Source organism: Rosa chinensis, chromosome 1 (genome assembly GCF_002994745.2).
Source record: "Rosa chinensis cultivar Old Blush chromosome 1, RchiOBHm-V2, whole genome shotgun sequence".
NCBI classification, from domain to species: Eukaryota; Viridiplantae; Streptophyta; class Magnoliopsida; order Rosales; family Rosaceae; genus Rosa; species Rosa chinensis.
The window spans coordinates 30,175,519-30,202,763 of record NC_037088.1 but is presented as its reverse complement, the minus strand read 5'-3'; the positions used below and the strand labels follow the sequence as shown (position 1 = coordinate 30,202,763).

Below are 27,245 nucleotides of genomic sequence, written 5' to 3'. Positions count from 1 at the left end.
GACAGATAAGAATGAATGATGGAAATAGCTACTTTCTGCATTTCAATTTCCTTTCCTTTTCATTGTGTGCTCCATCACATTTCCATACAATTTGGGAGCGGCCGACAGTTTCGCACGTGACATGGAGTTAAAATCAATTTATTGTGTTGACTATCTTCATCGTTTAGCGCAATGAAAATACAAAAATCACTCCCTGCCGTCCTCGGTGCCACCACTCCCGCAATATTCCAGCCACCTCCGTATTCTTTAATTGCTGATTAGTTATGTAAGCCAAAGTTTTTCTTATTATAATGCCAAGTCTTTCTTTAAACTATTTTCTGGTCAGAAATCTTTCTTCAATTAATCTTTTGATCAGAAGTCTTTCCATAATTTCCGGGTGTTATAACATTTCTTTTCCTATATATATCAGAAGCTTGATCAACTATCTGTTAACTGAACCTAGCCGTGCTATTTTCCTAGCCAAACTTTGGATGCTGGTTTGCTGAAATTGACCTGAGCTGACGTAGATATCCTTGCTCATTGTTCAGCTCACTTTACAGCTCATTACAGCCTGTAATTTGTTTTTACTGGTTAGGAAAGTTAGTTGGCTTGACTTTGCTTGTGCCTATAAATAGGAGTGGCTTGTAATAATGTTCTACGTTCTGATTAATACAAAAACTCTGAGGATATTTCTAGAGCTTTTCTCTCTGTAAGTTCATCTTTTCTTTCTTCGTCTTGCTTAAGATTCAAGCTTGTAGATCTATGGATTCTATGTTATCACTATCGTACTATAAATTTGCTAGAGATCTCCATTAAGTCATTGCATTATTTGATATTGTGCACATTGGCGTAGTGTTCTTTACAATGCTTAAGCTTTCTGAAGATATCACTGCAGGCCACTTCAATATGTGAGTTAGTATATATTGTTGTTTGCTTATGTTCCCGTTATATGATCAGTCCTTAAGCTTAATGAGATCTGGTTAATTGACAGATTGAGCACGGCGGCAGGAAGTCCAGGAACAGTATCTCCTTGTGCATTTGTTCCCGAAGTTCTCAATAGATTCAACTACGAGGATTGGAGTCTTCGAGTCGAAACCTATTTGTTGGCTGAAGATTTATGGGATGTAGTGGAAGCGAGCAACGAACCTGCCAATGATGAAAGGGAATATAAGATTTGGAGGAAGAAAAATGCGAAGGCTTTGCTTGCAATTCAGATTTCTTGCGGGTCAGACACTTTCTCTTTTATTAGGAACACCAGAACGGCCAAAGTTGCCTGGGATGCTTTGGCAGCAAAGTTCAAGCCACGACTAGTCAACCTTCCGGGTATTTTCTTACTCTTACTCTTACTCTTATTTTATTTTTACTTCACCTGATATTTTAATAGACTTGGGTTGTCAATATTTGGGTTTCATGTTTCTTTTTTATTTTTAAGCAATTTATTTCATAAGTATTAAAAAAAATATAAAGTGTATCATCGTACATCTATTTTGCAGCTAATATAACTATAGTTATATACTTTTTTTTTTTCCATTTTTGAGTATGTATAGAAACGTAATTAAATAATTAGTAAATTACAATTAAAAATATATAGCAACTAGTTCGTAAGTCGAAATATTAGACCAAATTATCATATTTGTTTTACACTATTTACATTTAATTGAACCAAAGTTATGATATTAACAATAATTTTGTTGTTGTGTTTGTAAAATGTTGACAAACTTGTAACATGATCGTAGGTAAACTCATTATTTATAATAAAATTAAGATTACAAAAAAAAGTAAAAAAATATATAAAAAAAAGGTCTTATGTTGACAACAAACTTGTTGTCATATACGTGAATAAATTACGACAAACAATAATATTGTTGATTTTTTTTTTTAATCTACCTAAATTAAAAATTACCTAAATTGATTTCTTTGCATAGCATCCTTTGAAATATATTTAGTGACTGACCCTGCATTTATACAGTATGTCAACGAACCTGCACGTAAGTTATATGCTTGCTTTAATTAGAAGTAAAAGAATGTAACACCAATCTAATTATTTCTTCATATGAAATTATGAAACGTAGATATTCCATTAAAATCTAATCTATCTATCTATCTATAAAGCAGAGCGTTTTGTACATCCAAAAGAGGGGGAAAAAAAGGGTTTTTGTCTATTTACCCTAATTCTATGGTTATTAATTTATCCCACTTACCCATAAAGACTCTAATAAGAATTAAGTTTTTATTTTTTAATTTTTAGACTATTTTACCCTCACCCCTTTGTTACATAGAGAGAGAGAGAGAGAGGAGATAGAGAATGGAAGAGAGAGAAGCCATAGGAGACTTCCTCGGAGTCCAGTCACCAGCCACCGGACTTTGGTCACCTGCAGCCGGATTCCGGCCAACGATCGCCGGATTCTGACAAATGATCGTTGGATTTCGTCACTGGCCGCCGTCCGCCGTACTTCTCTAAAAACTTAGTCAGAGGTCCCCAAAGAGGTTGTCGGAAATCTCATAGGTCACCGGAAAAGTTTATTGCCCCCAAATAGACCTCTATTGCCCCACAATAAACCTCTGTTGCCCCCCAATAGAGGTCTATTGGGGGACAATATAAATTTATGAAATCTCGCTAGAAATCCCCAAAGAGGTTGTCGGAGATCTCATATGGATCGGAGAGGTTTATTGCACCTCCAATAAACCTTTATTGCCCCCTAATAGACCTTTTGATTGCCCGAATGAGAATTAATCTGCCTAAAATTAGATAACTAAAACTTTGAATAAGGGAAAAAATGAACAGATACATCAATTCAAAACATTTGTTACCCCAAGGGGAGACCTTTATTGCCTCCCCAATAAAACTTATTTTTTCTTTTTTCCTTCTACGCTTTTGCCCTCATTTTATTCCAAAAAAAAAAAAGGAGAGCATGAAGATGTCATCAATCTCAGACAAAAAAAGATCAATGTTGAAACCAAAAAATGCTTCAGACACCAAAAAAAAAAAAGCGAGAGCAAGAGAGAAAGATAGGTGATCAACTGTCAATACCAGTTCGATTATCCAGTGATAGAGCAAATCGAACAAAAAATTGAAGAATCAGAATCCATCCAAGATTCTCCAGTATAAGCTTTGTAATCTGCAGATTAAGAAATTGCTCACAAAATTGAACTTTGCGGCTTTGGTTGATTAAGATCGCGCACCCCGATCGCCATCAGGAAGCCTTTTCATCACCTATGTAGTCCAGTTTTTTCATTTGCCCCCAAACCCCAGTCGAGCACTGAGACCCATTTCATCTATTTTGTAGATGTTGAACTGCTCTGATTGTATTTGCAAATTTCGGGAACCACTCCCCATCGATATCAACTGCTCCGATTCCATCGCTTTCTCTTACAATCACTTCTAGATTGATCTCCTACCACGTGAAGGCAAGTGTGGCTCGACGGGTCTGCTAGCATGTTAGTGTCGCTGAAGACGCAGGGGTTCGACCTAACGGCTCAGTAGCCTAGCGAGGCCAGCCAGGGCTTTGATTTGGTGCCTCCATGAGTACCAGAGCTCTGGGAAGCGGTGGAGGAATATGACCGTCGGTAAGAACCGTCGATGAAGATTCGAGCGACGTGAAAGGAGAGAGAGAGAGAGAGAGAAAAAGCCAACGTCCCGGGGGGGGGGGGGGGGGGAGTGGCAGTGGCTGTAATTCATTAATTGGGTTGAGGGTAAAATGGTCATTTTCTGTTTAAATTGTATAGGTGGGAACAAAAATCTATTGCTTGGGTAAGTGAGATATTTTTTGCTCATTTAGTACTTTGGGTCAAGGACCCAAAAAAAAAAAATCATGTTGATTAGAAATTAATCTTTGAAATCCAATACCTTGTGTTTTTTTTTTTTATTATTTTTTTATTGGATAAGAGATTCATGTTGGTTGATTAAGGAATGGACATGTAAATAAAATTGATAAAGTAATTAAACTATTGAAATGGCTAAACTTTTTTTTTCTATTTTAAAGATAATAGTTTGTTTGCAAATTATATGAGTGAGGTTATTTAAGGAACTTGAGTGAGGTTTAGTGAGTAGCTTTAGTATTTGAAAATTCGATAGGAGGTGTAAAAAGCATAGGTGGTTCCAATAGAAAAACTCTTCATTATCTAAATAATTATTTAAGTAAAGGCATTAGTATGTAAAAATGTTTCCTCACAACCCTAGCCGCTGCATAGGATTCCAATCGCGTCTTTCGCCAATAGTTTCGCTATTTGACGGCTCTTTGCCTAGCAAGGGAAAGATTGTGCGTTGTCCATATGGTTTCGTTGTGCATCGTTCTTCAAATGATGTCGACATTGTGCTTCCCGGAGCAGAGGACGTGCGTCATAACGGGTCTGTGATAAAGCTGAGCTCCGTGTTGGGAGCGTTGAAATCGCTAATGAGATTCAGCCTCCAATGTCTGCAAGAGGCGATGGGTGCTGCGACTCTCCAATGGACTCTAAAGAGGATAGATAATTCTCAAGATCCGAGTTGAGTCTAACCAAGTAGAGGAAGGCTTTAAGCCGTCAAGGGGTTGGAATTTCTAGCGAGGATTAGATCGAAGTAAATGCAAGTGATAGAGATGAAGGTGGTCTGATCATGGAAGGGGCAAGTTTTCTATGCCTGGAGAATGGTGGCGACGGGCTTCGCGATTGCGATGGCGATGGCGACGACACAATGCTCTGTACTCCAAAATGCGGTGCTGAGGTCTGGGTGCCCAAATTAATTATGTCTTGTATTTCCAAGGAAGTTGTTCTAATATGGACCCAAGTTTTGACCATACTGATGGGCTCGAGTCTTCTTGGATTTCGAATTTGGGATGTTTGGGTGCCCAAACCAATTATGTTTTGTGTTTCCAAGGAAGTTGTTCGAATATGGGCCCTGGTTTCGACCATACTGATAGGCTCGGGTCTTCTTGAATTTCCAATTTGGGATCCAGGAGGATTGGGATGGCATATCTTACAAAGCGTCCTAGCCCTAGGTCGATGGGCAAAGAGAGAATTTATCTTTTTTGATTTTGTGGACTTAGCCTATAAACTTTGTTTTCTTTTCGTAGTTCAGATGCTTACTTTTAATAAGTGAACACTGGTTTGTCTAATGAATGGTGCTAGCATGCCACATCCTAGACTTGCTCATAGAGTTAGTAAGGGAATGTATGTATTTGTGTCATTCTAGCTTGAGTTGATTGAGAATTGACTGGTTGATTAAAAAAAAATCAAAAAATAAATAAAAACAAAAAATAAAAATAAAAAGTGTGTGACAGTTGAAGGGTCTTCATCAACCACTCAAGCATTGTACAAGTATGAGACTAGCAGTTACAGTTTTTTTTTTTTTTTTTTTTTTTTAGAAACATGTCAACTCATTACATTGATTAACGAAATTACACGTAATAACTCATCCCAGTGGGATTGTCATAAAAGTCAGAACTGAAGTAATTCAACTCTTTTATAGACCATAAAATGCCGTCAAAAATTGCCCTAAAACATCCTCGAAAATCAAGGGCAAAGACATCCTGGGTATTCTTGGCGGCATATCTCAATCCTAAGCCAAAACCGGGGCCATTTGCAATAAGTGAGGACTATACTTGCCTCAGTAGTCTCCGCCTCAATGACTTACAATGTAGTCCCACTGGCACCCCTCAAAGTTGAGGCCTCACCCTTCTCTAGCACAGCAGCCATAATAGTAGCACCATCAACATTCAATTTACGGGCCACTCTCGAGCACTTCACACGGGACCCTTCTAGTTCTTGGATCCTTTAGGCCTACCTCGTTTGTTCTTCAATGGAGAAATTTTCACCACTCCATTGTGATTGGGCAGTCCAAAGTTTTCTTCAAAATCCAAACAAGCTGAGGCAGACGAGTTAACCATCAGCTTAGATTTCTTCCCGAATCGTGCTTGAGCTAAACCAACAGAACGTTTGACGCCACTTAATTGCTCCACCTCAGTTGCCATAGCACCACTCCAGTACCACAGTCGGCACAGAGGAAGTTGCATAATTCCAACTCGGCATCGTCTTCAACAGCTCCAAAATCGGCCCACAGTCTCAACCAAACTAGGGCTTTTACCCCCAAAAGTTTTGTTGGGATTGGGAGGTTTTTGATATTGAAAATTATGACCATGCATTGTTAGGCAGAATTTTGATTGATTGGATCTGTTGATCCTAAAGAGAGCTCTATATATAGGAGTGATTAGATTATCCATGTGTTTTGATTCATCAATCAGAAAGACAATTTCAGCGTGTCCGCCTTTTGTTATAGTTCTAGTGAAGTTAATTTGAGGAAGGCTTTGTGGGATGATTTGAAGAGAATGAGCAGTATAGTGATTGACCAAGCCTAGATTACTATGGGAGGTTTGAATTCTTCTAGATTCCATGAGGAAAATATGGGTGGAGGACTTGCCTGGAATTTCACTCTAAAATCAGAAGTGGCTATGTGGAGCTTACCTTAGATGAAATTCTACCGAAAATTTGGCAGAACTTCTCCTAAAAATAGACTACCAAACCTGTAAAGCAAACTAATCACTTCTAGTAACATAAATCTAACCTCAATTTCTAGAGCCTACTTGCTCCCATTCAAAATAACTAGCTTCCACCTAAAAAACTAATGGATCACATCTTAGATCTCAATTGTCATATTACGATACAACTCAATAATGCTAACCAAGATAATCTGTTTTAAACTGGAAATCAATAATATAAATTACATGACTAGCACTTCAATATAGCTCTCACCAAGAGACTACTCACCAAGTGACTACATCACTCACCAAGCGACTATTAGAATCATCTCACCAGTAGCGCTCACTAGGATTAACTCACATGTTGTACTCAAACTCACATGTTGTACTCACTAGGTAACCACGAAAAAGATGCTGGAATTGATGGATCACAGTATGCAGCTTCTCAATGTAGGTGGAATACCTATATTCTACTATCAACTCATACAAAATGGGCGATGACTCGAGGGTACTACCGACTAGTTATTTTATGTAATCTGGAGGGTATTGCCGATTAGATAACGCATTAGAGGTACTACTGGCCAAATTATTAGAAGGTGATGGCTAGTGGGTACTACCGACTAACCATCTCATGCCGTCTGGGGGGTACTACCGATTGGACTATGATCTGAAGAGTACTTCCAACTAGAATATTACTTGGAAGATTACTGCCGACCAGGTAAGGCATACATGCATTGATACTATAGTTAAACTCCTTAATGACATTCACCCATAAGTCTAAATAATCAACTCCCCATAAATAAATCTCTTTATCTCAAAAAGGAGGAATATAATCCTAGGCACATCACATATCTAATATATCTCAAATTTTACTTGAAATTCAATCTAGAATATCCATTAGAAATCGTAAATCGTAATATAACTCAAAACTGACACATCACATATTTAACAAAAGAGTATTCACCTATTCAAATTTGTCATAAATACCGAATCTTCTGAGCTTATATTAGAATTGGCTCAAACTTCAAGGGTTTGGTAAACTCAATAATTATAACAACCTAATGAGAAATATCAATGAACCAATAGTTGGATTGTCATAATTTTATACTTGAATTCTTGAAACTTCAAAAATTCCTACCAATTCCAAGGTTCAACGTATGCCTACCAAGTTATACCCACATGTTCGTACGCTAAGATATTCAAAACAAGTTAAAACAGAAAGACAGGAGAGCCGACACATCCCCCCACGCGCCACTCTCTTAACCTTAAATCGAGGGTTGATACCTATGCCAATAAAATGATAACAATGAGCCCAACCATTTTTCTAATTAACTACAACAAAGCTCAAATTTGAGTATAGAATCTAAAGTCTACATCGAAAATTTCGGGAATCCGAAACTTCAAATTGTCGATTCTCCTTCCTCGTTTCAAATAAATCGGTGTCAATAGCTAGCTGGGCTTGAACCACAACAGAGAGGGCTTCCAAACGTGGTTGGTGGCACGACTTGAGGTGGCCAGAGGAGGAAATTCTGGCTGGGTCAAGTTGAACAGGTCCGAACTTGTTTCTCGGCATTAATCTCGCTATAAGCTGCAAATCGATGAAGGATGGACATGTGAGGCCAGAGGTGGCAGAACAGCAAAGGAAAGGTTGGGTTTCGAAAACGGGTCAAGTTAAAGATCGGGTCAAGTCTCTATATTTATATGATCTGAGGGTGATAGAGAGAGAGAGAGAGAGGGCTCCCCTTAAAGGCTAGGGTTTCCCCTATTCATAGAAATCACGGGAAATGTCGATCTTGCCCATGTAAAAGTCTTTGAAAAACTCCGATATAGAAATTTGACTTTCATAGACCATACCTTACTCAAATGAAGTCTAATTTTAGCGTGTCACGTGTCCACAGACTTGTTTTAATGTCCAGTACAAGTGAAGGAAGTTTTGTCAATAACTTTTTGGAGCCCCTAAAATTTCGAAAAGAAGGTAAAAATAATGATAAATGTTGTCTACCACCCCAAACAGCCCAACTGCCACTGCACCGCAGCTCTTCTTGGTAATAAGGTAGTCACATCCTCAACACCACTCTTTCGCCTTCTCATAATGCAAATCCACCTCCATCGCCACTGTCGCTGTGTGTTGTGAAATTTTAATTAAAACTCGCAAGCACATGAATCATCGTTAGTATAGTGTGCAAGTATGAGGTCGTTCCAATTGAGGATTGATAATCAATTTAAAACCTAATTCAATTCATTCAAACACAAAATCACAGAAACACAATGAACAATCAAGAAAAAGAAGATATGGTTTTTGGATTTTCAAATAAACAAATAAATGTGAAAATTAAAGGAAGAAACAAACAAACAAAATATAAGTTAAAAGAAAAAGATGATGGAACCTAGGGTTTCAAAATCAACCACTAATAATGCTATTTATGTTTCAATGCAATTAATAGATTTTTTTTGTTTCTCTAGATGATAATTCCTGTATCTAAGTCCTTCTCAAGTACTATAGACCATAGTTTTCCTTAAGTATATGATGCCCTCGCTCTCGGGTAAAGATCTTATACCTTAGCTATGCAGTCTATCCTTCTCAGGTATAAATTTAACATGCAAGGATTCATTATGTTCTAGAAAATAAGAGAATCAAGCAAACCGTTATTCTTTCTCAAGTAATAATGTAATTTACTACACTTAATCACAAAAAGCTAATCAAATTATATTGCATATCTGCTTCAAATTTGTCTTCCAATTACTAAATGAAAAGCTCTAAGGTGATCAATCAAAGTACTTAAACATAAAGCATCAATTCAAATAGTGATTAAGCATTTCATAAAGAAACTATAAATCCATCAATAAAACATCAAAGGATATAAACAATTATGATAAGGCATCATCCTAACCCTAGAAAAAGGTTTAGCAAAATATAACTAAGTTTATAGCAAAAACATAAAAAGAATGGAAAGGGAAAAGAAGGGAAAGATGGATGAGTCGTCTCTGCTCCTTAGGCGTCTACCTTATGCTCCAGAGACGTCCATTCATGTGAAATTTGTTCTCCTGTACATAGGGAAGATTTCTACTCATCTCTGGCTTCAAGTTTCCTTGTAAGGCTAGCTTGGATTCAGATTCATTTCTTCATTTGGAATGGAAAAACCTTGAAATATCTTCTGTAAAAGTAGGAATAAGTTCCTCATTGAATCCTCATCTAAATTAACTTCCTTGAAATATTAGGATTGATGATCTTGTGCCGCAAAAGTTGATTTCTCCAGAGTATGTGCAAATACCCAAGCCGGATTCCTGTCTGACCTATCTTCACTCAAACAATCATAACTTTCTCTAGAAATATTGAAATCGAGATCCGTAAAATTTTACAGAAAGTAGACATCGTAGGCTCATTGTTTGATTCAATTTGGATGACTCCCAGTAATATTCGGAGAAGTTGGATTTTCTGCACAGGCAAATTCCCAGTCTCATATTGCACATTGCGCGCCTTTCAATCCTACTTAGCTCATTTTGGCTTCTTTTCTTCTTTCTATGGAACAAACCTACAAAAACACTAAAAGATGTAAATGAATCATAAATAAGGAGAATTAAACATAAAAACGTACAGAAATATAGGAAAATATGAGCACATCACTGTAAAGCTAAATGCCCACAAATGCCCGCGGACATCCAACTAAACTCGAAAATGTTGCTCTTGTACGCTACGTATACTGCAACACATATTGTTCTGCCCGGAGGAACCGTCTCATAGATGTTTCGATCAGCACCAGCGACGCCTCTGTTCTAAGCCTTGGCGAAAGATGGCATACCACCACCCAAGCCTCCAGGGCGTACAAATTAAGGAACCATCTCCGGATCCCCTATATCGCCATATTCAGCCAACAATAGCATATCTTACTCTTGAAGTGCTAAGAGCCATCGTGTAGCATGCTTTTTTCTTTCCTCCTTCACTCGGAAACAGAACTGGAACCTTCTAATTTTGTGATGGTCGCCTGATATCATCCTCCTCTTTCGAACTACCATCCTTCCAACCAAATAGAACGAGTCGGCCACTGCCGCTGCTCCTGCTTCCCCAAATTCCACCACAGCCTCTTCCTTTAGCGCAATCACCACCGCTAATAGCAATGCCATAGCCTCAGCCATCATACCACTAATCTTAAAGGGATCGGACGCCTCTCTACCCTAGGGAGAAATTCTAGGTTATAATTTAGTTGTTATATAGTTGAACTTGTTTATAAAGAAATAAAATAATTTAGTTGTTCATCTTAATCAAAGAGTCAGGTTGAGTTCGGATTGTCCGTGTCCAAAGCCCAGTGCAATTGTCCAGACAGCATAAGTCAGTCTATCATATAGGTTTTCATACTCTTTAGAAAGGAAAGACTCATTCCACCAAACTAACTAGTTACTAACATTACATATTAATTTTTTGTTAAAAAAGAAGAAGAGAAATTCACTGGAATTTATAAGCCACCAAAAAATAACTGCTGCATATTTAGGTGATGTTTGGTAACATTTTTATGCTTGTATTTTCATTTTAGAAAATAAGATAGGGTGAGAATGCGTTCGGCGACCTATTTCTCAACATGTGGAAAATAAGAATACAAAATATTTTCAATTTTCATTCAGAGAAATTGTCTGAAAATAACTATTTGATGTTTTCGCTTTTTACTTCTTTTAGTTTAGAGAATATGAAAAATATTTTTTTTCACAACACTATTGAATCATTTTCAAATTTAGAAAATGCAATCTCGTTTTTAGTTTTAGAAATTATTTTGGAAAATCATTTTTGAAACTTTTTTCTTCTTCTTTTTTCGCGGCGGGGAGGGGCGAAATTTTTTTTTTTGGTCACGCCGGGGCGGGGCAGGGGGATTCTTCAAGTACATGTCATTTGTTTTACCATGGTACCGTACCTCTCAGTACTTGACTTTGAAGAAAGGAAACAAAAATTTAAATGTGGTGGATAATTAGAATTAATTAGCGTGTGATAAGAGGATATGACTATCAATCTTGAGGTCTTCAATTCTAACCACTGAAACCACGTGGTGTGGTGTGTTGGTCGAATGGCCTAGTCTGGAACTCTCAGGTCTAGCGTTTGAATCCCAGCTCCATCCCGTGGCCAGCAGATTTGAGGGACCCTTTGGGTTCGTGCGTCTGTGGTGCAATGGATTTGTCTGGCTTTGCCTGGCTTTCGCCGCAATGTCGGTGCAGGTGTCCTGGCGCTGGAATATCACTGCATGGGTGTGTGAGTTACTAACAACTAACCCGATAAAAAAAAAAAAAAAAAAAATTCTAACCACTGAGATTAATATTTGAGGTAGTACTAGAGGATTGTTGTCAGGCTGTCAGTTATACATGCATGCACGATTATGTCTAACAGAAATCGAATAATGCGTGACATCTAAGCTATGTATGTTAAGGTTATAATCTTCGCAATTATGAATTACAGAATATGAAAGCAACACAGAAGACTTCAGTGTGTATGTACCTTTCTTCGATGCTGTGAGGAGTGGTGATTGGAGTATTGCAACTGAGTTTCTTACCAACAATCCCAACGCATTAACTGCAAGAACTCCATATTCAGGTAAGACAGCTCTTCACATTGCAGTGGATACTTGTGACGTACAAATTGTTGAGGCAGTGGTGCAACTGATGCGATCGGAGGACTTGGAAATAAAAGCCAATGATGGTAAAACAGCCCTTGCTTCTGTTGCGGATGTTGGAATCATCGAAATGGCCAGATGCTTGGTTAGCAAGAACAACAATGTAGTTGCCATTGGTGATGCTTATAATATGCTTCCAGTTGTCCTCGCTTCTAATAAAGGGCATTGGGACTTGGCAACCTATCTCTATTCTGTAACTCCTGCGGAGGCTCTATTGTGGGAACGCAATGGTGCTGCTCTTGTTTGCCATTGTATTTATAATAGAAAATTTGGTAAGAGTTTCTCACATACACACATGGCGGTTCTAGTAAGAGATTTCTTTTAAGTTTTTATATGCAAATCAACTATTATCCTGGTTATTTTGAGAATATGGGTGGTCAAGCTAGTTTTTATTTTTCTGTTTTCAGTTTTTGTGATATTTGACTTATTTTATTAATTTTTTTTTAACGTTTATGATCAATTTAGTTTTCAAAGTATATTATTAATAAGGTGCACTACCTACGTACTAAGTAATGGGTTTGAGTCACCATGGAGGCAGGAGTGAAATCCTTTAATCCTCTTTAAAAAAAAAAAAAAAAAAAAAGGTGCATTGACCACTATGTTATAGTTGACAAACATTTTCTCTTAGATATAGTATAAATTATTATTACTAGAAACTGCTCACATGCTATGGGTGTGGAGAAATGGATGGTTACCCGTGTAGAAGTGGGTAGTTGGTTTTTGAAATAATATAATTTTTTACTGATTGTTTATTTATGTTTTGACTTTTTATCCTCACAATTAAAAAAATATATAAAATTAATTAATTTTTTGGGTATAAAAGTAAAAAAAATCGGTGATAGTGAGCACGCTCTCTTCTTTTAAATATAGTAATAGATTATTATTATTATTATTATTATTACTATTATTATTATTATTATTATTATTATTATTATTATTATTATTATTATTTCTTTATCTGCGTTTTGGATAATTTTTTGTTTAGATAGATTATGTTTTGTTCCCCAAACTGCAACTATGTTATAAATTATTATTATTATTATTATTATTATTATTATTATTTTACCAATAAATTATAAAATTCGGGCTATGTGTGTTTGGTGAAGTAGTAAAACAGTGACCTCATATTTGAGAGGAGGTCATGTGTTCGAGCCCATCAAGACTGGGGAGCAGTCAAAGTTCAAAGTTTGCTGCCAATAGTTGGTTAATACCATGTTTCTGATTACATTTTGTTTGTTATTATCTTTTTTATTCTTTCTTATTTCAGTATTTCTTAATTATCATCGGAACCCTCCTTTTTTTTTTTTTTGCCTTTTTATATATGAACAATAATTTACACTAGTATGAGTAATTTCGGGTTTATGAAAATTTAAACTCAAGAATTACTTAGTTGATTGCTTTTAACTATTAGATATTGCATGGGATTTACTTAACCATCACCCAAAGCTAGCTGTTGCTATAAACCACTTCGGGGAATCTCCTTTGAAGGCATGGTCCAGTGTGCCTTTTGCAATTTCGAGAGGATCGAGACTCTCAGTTTTCCAGCGATGGATCTATGACGGTTAGTATGGATTCTTTTTGACATCATCTCATAAAAACTCATCTCATGCACATAAGATGTTGATGTTACATGGCATTTAGTTTCCGAAAGAAAAATCTACTCCATTGTACAAGATGCATCTTAGAACGAAATTTATGGTAATATTTCAATACTAACTCTAAAAATGCTTTACCTTAGGCGTGACTCCGTTTACCAAAAGCTAGACAAAACTTACTAAGAACTTGTTTATTATTATAGTCATATTATGTATACATATTATAATAAGTATATATACTAAACTCGTAGTATTATTACGAAGTGGTGTTAGCTCAGTGGTTAGAGCATCCACTACCTATGTACGAAGTCATGGGTTCGAGTCACCATGAGGACAGGAGTGAAACCCTTTGATCTTTAAAAGATGAAGAAAAAAATTATTATTATTCATCATCATCATCATTATTTGATGTTGGCAAAATAGAGGTGGTCTAGCTAGAATACACAACTGAACTCTCTCTTCTCTCTCTCGTTGTGGCAGTCAAACTTTAGAATTTTTTTTTTGTGAAACATAGAAACAATTTCATTCAAAGCAAACACAGGCCAGAATGGCACCATACATAGTTCCCACCTGGGGTGATAGGTGTCAGTATACTTGAAAACAATTCCACTCCTTTATTGAGAAGTCTAGCAGAGCAAACATAATTCTAACTACAAATAATAGCTGACAAAAATTCCCCGTGCCAATGCGTTCAATTGTGTTACACCAGAAAACTTTTAACTTAGATGTGTAGAAGCAACAATTATTCTATAGGCTAGAAACAAGAAACTACCATTAGATTTTCTTCTTGCCCTTTGGGTTAGGGCTAGGAGGGCTACCCGAATAGAGAACTTTCAGAACATCGATCTTCAGCCAGGACCTTTAATATCTTTGGAGGATTTTTGTTCCTCGAACCAAGTGGATGCCCTAGTTTCTTCTTTGAAACACTACCACTTGATTGCAAAGGAGTCTATTTTGAGACTACTAGTCCTCACGGGGCTTCCTTTAGCCCAAGGGCTTTGGCTGTAAACCTAATCGGCATTTTCATCTTTTTAATGGGGACATCATCATCCATCTGACTTACAAGCAGTCCAGTACTTTCGGCTTTCTTTTTTTTTTTAGGAGACACATGGGGAGATGCAGGCCTTCGCCTCTTGTCCACTCGAGTAGCATTATCTGTGATTTCCTTTCCCTAGCTGATGTTCAGTATCCTCTGTGATTTCCTACATCACAGTTTCACTCTTCACAGAAGGGATAACAATGACCACCTTCTCTATTTTCTCAGGTTCAGACTCAATCACTTCATTATGCTTCTGGTCAGTAACAGTCACCACATTCAGTACTTGGTTTGCCCCAATACCTACAGAGTGTGTCATCTCCCCAATGTTCTCTATTTCAATATTTGTATCAATCGGTACCAAGGCTCGCGAACCTCCCTTATCCTCCTAGGTTCTCACAGCTTCTTTTCTGAAGACCACTGGTTTCCGCAGCCTTGATAGTACGAGGGATTGAAGGAATGGTTCGATCCCCTTGAAAAACGAAACCTCCTGTTGCATAGCCCCCACTGATCATGTTCCTGAAAGGATTTGGAAGCTCCAGCCTGTTTTGTTTTTACAACACACCCTGCTTCATGGTCGAGTGTGGAGTAGCTTTGCATTTCCCATCCTTATGGAATACCATATTACAATTCTTACATAATCCCACCAAGTTTTTGAAAAAGAAATCTATTTCTTCGACAATACCTGGTGCCAGTTTTAGAGTCTTTTTCAGGATGAAAAGCTTGTCTAGGGCATGAGCAACCCTTACTCCGATGGTTCCTTTCGTGTTCAAAAACTTCTCATCCATATCAAAGATAGCTACCAGCAACGGTGGCTACCACTTTGATGGTTTCTTGCTCTTCCACTGCAGGAGGTATGTTACTGACGCGCACCCAGAAGAAGAGCGATGCCATATTGATGGTGTGAATCAGAGCCAAGCCATTGTAGTCCTGAATAATCAAAGGTGCACGGTTGAAGTACCAAGGCCCTCCCCAAAGTACACGGTTTTGATCTCGCCTGAGATGAAATGCGAACATGAAATTCTTTTAGGGCCTTTCCTGAACCCTAAATTTTCCATCCAGAACCCACACACGGAGGAATTTACGCGTGAGATCTTGCAGCACAAACGATTTTGGTGTCAGGGGGCGAGCCAGTAGGTAGGATTATGAAGGACGACGAGTTGTCACACTAGTTGTGCGTGAGATGTCGAGGACTTCATCTCCTGCAAGCGCCATGGAGCGGCAAAGCTGGCAGCCTGGCAGTGACTTCTTCAATATCAGACATGTCGAGGTTTGATGGGAAGGTAGGCTGATCAGCACAGGGATCACCGATTTTGGATTAGGGTTTCTGGTTCACGTCAGAGCGGCTGCTGCGGTAGTTTTTTTAACTACTCTATGTCGTGTTTATGTAGTCAAACTTTAGAATTAATAGATTTTGGATATTTGATAAAGCCAATAAACTAAAGATAGATGAGAGAATCTAAAGTACAAAAATATCAAATATAGAAGGATGAATTTAAACAAAAAGTAGGATGACAGTTTAAACCAAAGAAGAAAAAAAGAAAAAAGAAGAAGCAAGAAGTGTTTAAGGAAAAATAATTCGGGAGGCCTCTTTATAGAGGATTACATTTACAATATCTTGGAATGCAAGGTATTATGAGATCTAGAAGTTTCTACCCTATTACAACTATAAGAAGTAAATCATGTTGCCAGTCAACTAAATCTGTGTAGGAAATGCAATAGCAGAAGAAGAAGAAAAAGCCGTCTGAGAGCATAGTCCGGTTTTCATCCCTGTCCGGCGGTGTGCCCTTTCGCCGTCGTCGGACAGGACTTGTCGACCTCATGTGAGTCTGGAGTGCGGTAAATTCCTCGATCTCCGTCCGTATCGAGGGGTCTTTGGTGGTGGTTTTAGGGTGGGGCAAGGTGAAATCACGGTGGCTGCTGGGATTTGGTCTGTTCCTCTTGACTCTCGTCAGTGGAGGGGCTCAGTGGTGCGACTTCGGAGGCTGCTGGGTGGTGGAGTGCTTGTGGCGACGCGTCATCTCTCTGTTTGGTTAGTTCTGATCTGGATCAGAACTCTTGGATCTGATCCAGGGACGAGACTTTTTGATACGGCCAGCGCATATCCACGGCGTGAGGGTGATGCCGCCATGATGGTGGCAGTCCGACATTTCTGGCGAGGTGGCACATGTGGTGACCTACCGGTGGCATCCGACAATGGATTGGGCCAGGCTTGGCTGGCAGCATGCAATTCCCTTGTTTCCTGTGTTGAGGCTTGGGCTAGGGCTCATCTTTTGGGCTAACTTGGTTTTATGTTTTATTTTATTGTTAACTTTGTTTGTTGGTTACTGCTGTTGCGCTTTTGGTAGGTAATAAATCCTTGCATCTATTTTATAGGAGTCAGGTTAGATGCTTGTGTATGCACTCAAAGTGCCTTGTCTGCTTTAGGTAGGCGATGAGTTCCTTGCTTCATCAAATGGTCGTTGCCGCCTAGTGGCAGGGTGAAGCTAAGTGTCGTCGGATTTATCCTCCGGCGGCAACCTAGCAACCTAGTAGGAAAGCTGTGCAATTGGTAATTATACTACGTTGTAATCGGGTAACATATCGAGTTATCTTTTCGTTATGTCACCGTCATGTCAAAGCAAATAGAGTAGCTAGTAGAGCACTTTTTGCTAGTTGGTGCTTATTTGAATACATGTACTATGTAGAGATTCATGATATCATTTCAGGATATACTCTAAATGGTTATTGTAATCAGGGATTTAGGCTCAATGTCCCCCCCCCTGTATTAAGCAGTTTCATTAATCAAGGCTTGAGGACAGTTGCACCCAGCCCTTTATTCAAAAAAAAAAAAATAAATAAATCATGTTTGGTTCAGGCACACACAAATTAGATTTCCTTCAACATGAAGACTATTTCTTCTTTTGTTTATTCTTCTTTATTCTTTTTTGTCCTCTTTTGATTTCTCCCTTTTGTCTTTAAAACTTCAATTATAGATTCTAAGTCTTCTTCTTCGTATTTTTATTCACTTTTCAATTTTTTTGTTTTTCCTTGTTGCTGTCTTAAAGTATCCCCTTCTGCACATGAAATTTTTTGAAATTGTTAGTAATTGAACCTCGATTACACAATCAAATTTATTATTAACCCTCAATAAAACAATCAGATTTATTACTGATTCTTAATCAAACAACCAAAAGTTTTACTGACCCTACAAAAAACAACCAAATGCATTATTGACCCTCATAAGCACCATTACTGACTTTTTGTAACAACTCTAGCCTCTATAAACCGTTTACCCTCAATAAAATCAATATAAAAAAAAAATTGACCCTGACAAAAACATTAATTAACTCTCTGTTCAAGTATATTTGACTTGTGTGTCTGCCCCAAACTCTAGTTACTTGTCTGAGTTGTAACAGGGTTAGTCTTACAAATATTTTCGGAGATATCCTAATCATTATACAATTTAGTTTATTTGTAAGACTCAGATTCTATGGTTGTAATCCTCTATGGTCTATATAAAGAAACCTCTATTATCAATGAAAGATATAGCTTATTCTCTCCCAATTTCAATTCCTTAAAACACTCTCAATTTTTTTCTAAACCTCAATAAAATTTTATATTGGCCTCTAATAATTTTTTTTTTTTAGAATTATATTGACCTCTAATATAGATGAAATGTTATTATTAAAAGAGATACTAATTTTAGCATTCAAAATGTCATCTTTCATGTTTAGTAATGAGTGAATGACACCAAACAATTTTTAAGGATGTAACTAATCCACAGTCCTTTGTCACTTCATCTAAGTTTCCATGCAGTTGGTCTCCAATTTCTCTCCCTCTATTCTTGTGTCTCTAGTTGGTCTCTAACTTGTATAAATCATATCTCCACGGTCCTTTATGCTTACCTAAGATTAAGAGTATTCATGGATTTTAATGGATAAGTGAAAAATTGCTGTAATTTCATATTTTAAATTTAATACATGCGTTTGAAATCCGCTTGTTCTCTACCATCCCTTTGGTGGGCAAAACTAAATTCCGTATATACAGTTCCATGTATTGATTGAAATTACGTTATTCTTTGTACACAGCTATACCTATACAGCCGCATGACCTAAATATACATATGCATATGGGATCAGTTCCAGATCATGGACAAGGTAAGGAAACACAGAAAACTTATTGTCTTTTTATTATTTTTTTAAATTCTTCTTTTTGTCTCCACCCTGCCATTTCTTGATTTCATTAAGATTTGAACTCGTAATTTTCACCAAATTAGTTATGTTATTATAGCTAAATAATGATATCATTATTCTGTCTTTTATTTAGAGAACACTTGAATGTCCTTAACAAATTTTACCAATGAAAAGAATATGACAAAATACTAACATATCGTCATGTATTATTTAAAAAAAAGAAGAAGGAATATTAGATGTAAGAACAACTACAATGGTTGAAAAGTGAAGTATGAACATCAGCAAGAGCTATAATAACTAATGATATCTAATATAAAAATCTAAGGGCAAAAAATCTAAACGATATTTGAACTATTGCAAAAGGCCTTTTTGGTACCTATGATTTTTTTTTCCCCAAATGGTACCAGAAGTTTTGCGACGTTACCAAATATAGTACCTGCTATTAACTTTTCCGTTAAGATCGCATATGTGGCATGTACTTTTGGATTAAAACTCCAAATGGTACCCGAACTATTACAAAATGTATTTTTTTTGTTCCTATATTTTTTTTACACCAAATAGTACCTCACGTATTGCACCTTTACTACTTTTTATTTTTTTTTATTTTTTTTATCATAATATAAAATTCATTCATCAGAAAAAGTTATACAACTATGTTGAAACAATACAGACCAAAGCCTTTATCTGCTACTTATAACACCATTCAGGCCATTCGGCCTAAATATATCTTCCATACTTCTAACAAGGAGCTGCACCATCTCTGGTACAACACGAGGCTAGGAAAGATGGTCATGTGACCACGACGGCCCCAAATACATATTGGTCACAAATTTAAGATGAAAACTCCAAACAGATGATCATACTAATCCAGTATGTATTGATCATAAACCTAAGCTACATAACATATGATACATATTGATCATAGACACATAAAACCCAAAACATATTTAGTAAGCCACTTTAATTAGAAAGCTAAAGAAAGTATTATATTTAGGAAATGCGCAATACGTGAGGTACTATTTGAGGGGTAAAAAAAATTATAGGTACAAAAAAATACATTTTGCAATAGTTTGGATACCATTTTGAGTTTTTATCCATAAATTACATGCAACGTAAGTGAATTTAATAAAAAAGTTAATGGCAGGTACTATACGTGATAACGGCACATTACTTCAGATACCATTTGGGGTAAAAAAATTCGTAGGTACCAAAAAATACCTTTCGCAATTATGATTCTATCCTATACATAATTAACGAATGGGAGAATTCCATAAATATGGTCATTCAATTATGACTCATTCGATACTTTGGTCACTCAAGTTTCAAATATATCAGTTTGGTCACCCAACTATTACACTGTCAATCACTTTAGTCACTCAAGGGTATTTTATCTCACTTTCATCACTTCTCCCAATCATTCTAATACATATTTATCAATTTTTCACAATTAGTTGGACGAAAATATCATTAATATTGTGACAAATAAATTTTTTTTTAATGAAAAAATTAATAAGTGACTAAATTGATTAATAGAGTTAAAGTTGAGTGACCAAAGTGATATATTTATTGAGGGCAATAAAACATTTCCCAACATTTATTTTCCTAATAAAAGTTTTGAATTGATGTAATCTTCTCATCTTTTTCCTTAACCAAAGTTTTATTTCCCAATAAAATGTTTTTATTTGAGGGCAATAAATATTTATTGAGGGGCAATAAAAGTTTATTAAGAGACAATAAAAGTCTCCGGCAACCTATGAGACCTCTGACAACCTATTTGGGGACCTCCGGTGATGTTTTTGAATGAGTTTCGCAACCAGTAACCGGAGTCTCGCAACGTGCAACCTTTGGAGAAGTCTCTTATAACTTCTCTCTATATGTGATAAATGGGTGAGGGCAAAATAGTCCCGAAAATAAATAACTTAGTTGGGTATTAGTGAACAACTTATAAGATTCATTATGGGCAAGTGGGAAAAATAAAATAAACGAGTAGTGTAAGAGGGGGAAAATCTCTAGAGTTAGTGTAAATGGACAAAACTCCTAAACAATACCTAAAGTTAGGGTATGTATTAACTTTTTCTCTTTTTCCTATTCTTTTAAAACCCCATCAAAATCAGGTCCTGAAACATTCCAGATTTTCATTAATCTGCGGCCAATATCAATCTAACATCCATTCATGCTTTGAACTTAGATACTTCCAAAAACTATGCTCCTCCTCCTCCTAATTAACTAGCAATAATTAAGATGCCAAAAAAATTAGACTCCATAAGAATCTGCTTTGTGGAAAAAGTATGAGATCAATCCAAATTAAGATTGATGATGGGCGTGCAAGTTGTAGTGGTTCATCTACGGATCCTATAAATGAAAGCTTAATCCCATTAACCAAAAGAAAACAATATCAAAAGTTAAACAAAACAATACCCATGAATCAAAAGAAAATAAATATTAATCTATTAATCAATGAACCAGAAATTTAAACCCTAAATTAAGAAATTAAACTAACAAAACAACTCTTGGAAGGAAATTTAAACCAATAAGAGAGAGATACCTTCAAATTCCATGGGAGCAAGAGAGGGAAGGAGGTAGTGTTGACAACAACACATAAGATGGAGAAATTATCGAGTATGGGACTGGGTATTAATTCGTACTACCAAATCCACAAATCGGTAGTAAGAAGGTCAGTATTTACAAATAGCTAGATTTGGGTGTTGCGTATTAGGGATATGGGGGGAAAAACCTAGTCGCAATACCTCTTTCTTTATAACCTAGGGTTAGGGTTTTGATTGCGTAGCCTCCTCTCTCATGTCAATGGCAACGATTGATGCAATGGCAACCCGCCTGGCCTCCACCTTAGCCTTGGCTGATGGGAAGAAACCAGTGGACCTGCGTTCGTCCAAAGGGTTGAGACAACTCGAAGCTTTCATAGTTGGGAAACTGCTCACGGCGCTGGAATATTTGCGTCGTTCTTTCCTCGGAACGTTTCGGTCTGCATGGCAGATCAACGGCAGATTGAGTGATGAAGAGATCTGAGAAGATGACAGGGTCTTGTTCATATACAGACCCATCTGATGTGGATAGGGTTTGGAAAGAAGGACCGTGGGGCTATAATAGAGCTCCAATAGCCCTTGCACCATATGATGGTGTCAGCTTGGCGGTGGAAGTACCCTTGAAGAAATCGTCCTATTGGATGACGCTGCAAGGAGTGCCATCAGCATTCTGGTCTGAGCGCATCATCGGAAGCAGGCTGAGCGAGTTCAAGGAATTCGATCGACTGGCATTTCGGACCTGGGTCCTGCGCATCAGAGTCGAGATCGACTATGTGAAGCCTCTACTATTTCATTGTCGTTTCTGGGTAGGAGTTGAAGTCCAGTTCATGGTGCAATTTTGATACGATAAACTGTTTGGTCGTTGCGGAAATTGTGGTCTAGTTACCCACATTGGCCTTCCTTGCTCAGGGCAGGAATTGGTTGAAGACAGTAATGCACCGGTGGGGGTGGTGGCACAACCCATGGCCCTGACGGTGATACGGGGTCATGCAGATCAAAACCCTAATGTTAAAAGAGTTGTGGTTAACAATCAGACTTTGATTTTCAAGGCCAAGATACCAGATAGCATATCGGAAGCTCTTCTCCCTCAATATGTGGTAGCCGTGCGTCGCCATCGAAGACAGGTGAAAATTAGGGAATTAAACGAACAAGGCTCAATGAGGATCCAATTATAGGACAACGACGACCTAGGGAAACTGATGAGGTAACAATCTCTCCAAAGAAATTACGTTTGAGTCTTGCTATTGAAAAGAAAAATTTGGATGCAGTGACTATGGGATTGCTGCATGGACCTTCCAACAACAATGAACAGCTTGAGAGGAAGAGAGGACACCCTATTGGCAGTGTGAATAAGCTGCCATATGGAACAGTAGGGAAAGGAAAAAAATGCAAAGAAAGATGGAGAACCAGAAATGGCTAAGAGCAAGAAGACCAACCTGATGCTGTGGTTGTTATTGGCTACTGATGAGCCTGAGACAAGCACTAGCTCGAACCCTAAGGGGAAAGAGAAGGCGCTTGCTTAAGGTATTAAAATTCAAAACATTCTGAACTTCAAATCTTCTGAAGTGGGAGTGATTTCTATATGCTTCTCTAAGATGTTTTTAGTTGATATATGTACCACACTTAAGTGTTAGCAGATTAGACTAGATGATTGATTTTGCCTTAGAAAGCAAGGTTATTCTTACATAGTTTGTTGGCTTGCTGTTTATTGAGCGACCATTTAGACTATAATGAGTTTAGGTGTGATTTAGATAGGTTATCCGGTCTATTTCTGGATTTGCTTATATAAGTTTTCTTAAACTCTGGCCTGTTTTCATGGTTTGATTTCTAATAATATCAAATCCTATTAAAAAAAAAAAAAAAAAGGGATGTGGGGGTTGGTATTCTTCATCTCAGAGGAACAAAGTAGTTTTTGCTGAGTATTTGGATTTTGCTTGAAAAGGGTACAATTGAAAAACTTGGTGGGTGCAGTTAGAGATTTTAAAGTTTTGCTCGGTGTAAAGACTTTGCTGGGTGTTAAAAACAATTTGGAAGGATGAGATGGGGTCAAAAATTTGATTGACTACGATGTCATTATCTCTACTATAAAGGGAAGTTAAAGTTTGGTGTTAAATGCTTTACCAAATTTTGAAATGCCTACAATACCGTTTGGAATAAAAAAAAAACTCATAATGAAATTATTTAAAAGGATTATTATGGTAAAATAAAAAAATATAAAATTGAGAAAGTGAATGAGAAGAAAAGTTTCACTTTCTCCACTTTTTAATAATTACACGTACATTTTTTTTTGTTTGAAAAGGGATTTGGAACCCTGTCTAGTTGTGAGGCTCAACCCCACACCCGGTTCCATTTATTATATTAATATTAGGATTTTGCAACGGGGGGACATAAAACCTGAACCCCGTGCTACAGAGAAACAACTACAATAATCCTCGTAGAAAACATCCTGAATAATAGCAGGTGTCTCATCTAACCAAACCTCATCAAGTGCACCCCAACTAGCAAGGTGAGCTAACCTATCCGCTACACCATTTGCTTCACGATAAATGTGTCGAATTCTAACTGACTGAAAAGCACTAAGATAATCCTTACAATCATCTAAAACTCAACTTACCTCAAAGAAATTTTTCTCCTTACTATTGAGAGCAGCAATTAGACTGACACAGTCGATTTCAATATCTATGTCAGACCAACCTTGATGAATCCCAAAGAGAAAACCAGCTCTACATGCCTCCGCTTCCATATTAAGGACTGAGTGCGCATGTACAAAAAAATAATAATTACACGTACATTGCATCGCACTTGTATGAGATTAGTGATTATAAATAAGAGAAAAGTTGACTTAATTTGAATTAAACGGCTATTTTTTTAACAACAATGCCAAAATATATCTTTCAGACTTTCACAATAATAGAGATATAATTGTCCTGTAGGCGCTTTAGCCTTATTCACTAGGTGAACCTCTTCATTCACCACTGACCAATAGACTCATGTCATGATACCTGTCTTAATATTAAAAAGAAAAACAAAAGTCAAATTTAACGTCAACATTAATTATTTTGGCGTTATTTTTAATTAATAATATTATGAGTGGATAAGTGATGGAGGGATGAATGGGAATATTATCCTCATTCTGCTCATGCTTTCTTTCCGCTCGTCTTTGCTAAAGATTGTAATAGCTTCAAAAAGAAAGAAAAAAAATAAAGGTACTCTCTAACTCACATCACCAATTTGGTTTCGCGATGCCAGGTGTACATTTATTTGAAAGACTGGTTATGTGTTTCCTAGTATTATCTGGTAAGCTGATTCGATTTCATATTGTATTTCAAAGTTACATTAGTCTACCTATTTACCTTATGAGGTCGTTTCTTTTTTTCTTTTTCTTTTTCCTTTTTTGATTTCAATGTCAACATAGGAACCAAAATGATATATGAAATGAAGCTGATCCATGTTCGTTCCCTTGACTTTCTCCATCACACGGCCAAAGTGATCAAAGATTTAGATGCTAAACAAATGCAAGACGCCTTGGTATATGAAGCAATCTTCCAAGCTGTCGACCAAGGGAACGTTGAGTTTATTACTGCTATATGTAAAGCGAATCCAGAACTCATGTGGAGCACTGATGAAGAGAAAAGGACCCTGTTTCATCTTGCAATTAAATGTCGCCAAGAATCAGTCTATAGCCTCATATATGGACTCTCTATGAGACATGCATTGCCAAATCTTGTAGATAAATATAACAATAATTTGCTGCATATGGCTGCGATGGTGTCTCCTTTAAAACGGCTTAACGATATACCGGGGGCAGCTTTGCAAATGCAGAGGGAGCTACAATGGTTCAAGGTTAGAATTTCTCATTCTAAAATTATGAAATTATGACTACCTCTCCCTGGATGTTGTACATGTCCATGAAATCAATGAATACTTCTTTATCACATTATTGACATACTCCCCTGTTGTACGCGTTTTTTTTTTCTAATTCTTTTTCATCAAATAGGAGTGGTAGTTGTAGAAATGGATCTTATAACTTTTTCATAATGACATACAGGAGGTGGAAAGTATTCTGCCAAGGAAGGCCCGTGAGTTAAAAAATTTTACAGATCATATGACACCACGTGAACTGTTTACTAAGAACCACAAGGAATTGATGAAGGAGGGAGAAAAGTGGATGAAGGACACAGCAAACTCTTGTACTGTACTGGGTGCTCTGGTTATTACAATCGTGTTCGCTGCGGCAATCACAGTTCCAGGTGGGAATAATCAAAATACAGGACTTCCTATGTTTTTAGACAAGAAGTTATTTTCTGTTTTTATCATTTCAGATGCTCTTTCATTTTTTTTTCCACGACGTCACTATTGACATTCTGGGGAATCGTGACATCTCGTTATGCCGAAGACGACTTCCTCAAATCTTTGCCTACAAAGATGACAATTGGCCTAGCCAGCCTTCTCTATTCTATCAACACCATGATGATTGCCTTTTGTTCTGCCATTCTCATCATGTTCAATGAAAATACATGGATGAGTGTTCCCATCATGCTTCTTGCAAGTATTCCGGTTACCTTATCTGTGTGGATGTTGTTTCCCCTGTTTGTCCAAATGTTCATTTTTACGTTTGGTCGTGGAATATTTGATAGGAAATTCAAGTTTCGGTACTAAACTCCTGACTCCTAACGCTATGATGAGGAAGGCTTTGGTTCTGTATCCTATTAAAAGCTTTGCACTTGTGTCATTTGTTCCTTTCAGTTAATCGAATAATAAAAAAAACATAGCTTTTTCTATTCATTTGTACCTTTTCCCCATGTATTAATTCAGATGATCTTCGGTGTAAGCCCAATGATAGCTCGCCATGTATAAAGTTCTTCAGTTTTAAGAATATTTTCTAATATTTATAGACCAACAACAGAAGAAGTACGAGTACGAGAATTTGAGAAGATTGTTTTTAAATTTTAACTAGATAGCTGCCCGCGTGATGCTGCGGGTGCCCTTTTTTTCTTCTCCAACTCCTTTCATTCCACTAAATTGTAAACAGTATAGAGCAAAAGATGCAGGAAAGGCTGGCATTAAAACTTGTAGAATACTCCAAACATTAACCCTGTCAGCTCCTAAAACATAATAGTACTAATGCGGGGAGCGTGTACATAATAGTAAGAGGTTTCATCAAGCGTCGAAAATCATATGAGATGAGCTAGAATCCACTAGCAATTACGGGCACAGCCGTAAGAAACATAGAGAAACTTCTCTAATATTTGGTTTTTTATTGATAATTAACTTGAATAAAAATTACAATCTAAGAAATGTCTTATATATAGGGCACATAGCATCAACCTAATACAACTAAAAACATAAAGAACAATTTATTGTAGACTAAAACTAGGAAACCTAATTAAACCTGATTAAATAAAAATAAGAAATAGAATCCTAGATACTAAAGAATATTACACTTGAAATCCCAATTAAGATTTTACTCGAGAATCCGATATATCCAAAAGATTAATTTATGATTAATTCCATCATTAAGAAGCCTAGCTATTTGAATACCAATTTTCAATATTTAAATTATTCTTTTTAATGTGAAGACGTTTCTTTCTTTTCGAGATTTTTTGGTTAAAATTAGCTAAAATCTCGTCCTACATCAGTCTCCTCCACTCGAAAAGAACTCGACCTCGAGTTCCTCTTGTATGTAGCTCGATCATTAGTAGGAATAAAACATGATAAGCCATCAACTTCAATATTCTCAAAATTAAAAGGTACCACCATGAGTCCAATATCATAGACAAGTTTAGAATAAACATCTTGAAACTTGAACTCCTC

At 37.0% G+C, this 27,245-nt stretch overlaps 1 protein-coding gene across 5 annotated transcripts; it reads left to right on the top strand.

The window, feature by feature from the left end:
• The first annotated feature begins 229 nt into the window (after window positions 1-229).
• Window positions 230-26,334, top strand: LOC112189352. Of its 5 annotated transcripts, XM_040513514.1 has the most exons (10): window positions 232-688; window positions 833-887; window positions 971-1,302; window positions 11,869-12,354; window positions 13,494-13,643; window positions 18,784-18,852; window positions 24,681-24,728; window positions 24,847-25,274; window positions 25,480-25,681; window positions 25,828-26,334. In XM_040513514.1, the coding sequence occupies exons 2-10, from the start codon at window positions 844-846 to the stop codon at window positions 26,088-26,090; spliced, it is 2,022 nt and encodes a 673-aa protein (XP_040369448.1). In that variant the 5' UTR covers window positions 232-688; window positions 833-843; the 3' UTR covers window positions 26,091-26,334. The 5 variants fall into 5 exon arrangements, with proteins under 5 accessions (XP_040369455.1, XP_040369446.1, XP_040369452.1 ...); XM_040513512.1 differs by lacking the exon at window positions 833-887 and having other exon boundaries at window positions 231-688; XM_040513521.1 differs by lacking the exons at window positions 833-887; window positions 24,681-24,728 and having other exon boundaries at window positions 230-688; window positions 24,919-25,274.
• Window positions 26,335-27,245: the final 911 nt, after the last annotated feature.

Excerpts from the sequence above, each read along its gene's own strand:
- LOC112189352 (XM_040513512.1), top strand. The coding sequence starts at position 630 with ATGTTCTACGTTCTGATTAATACAAAAACTCTGAGGATATTTCTAGAG. Across the intron at positions 689-970 it reads TTTCTAGAGCTTTTCTCTCT|ATTGAGCACGGCGGCAGGAA; the intron begins GTAAGTTCATCT and ends GTTAATTGACAG. Across the intron at positions 24,729-24,846 it reads GTGTTTCCTAGTATTATCTG|GAACCAAAATGATATATGAA; the intron begins GTAAGCTGATTC and ends ATGTCAACATAG.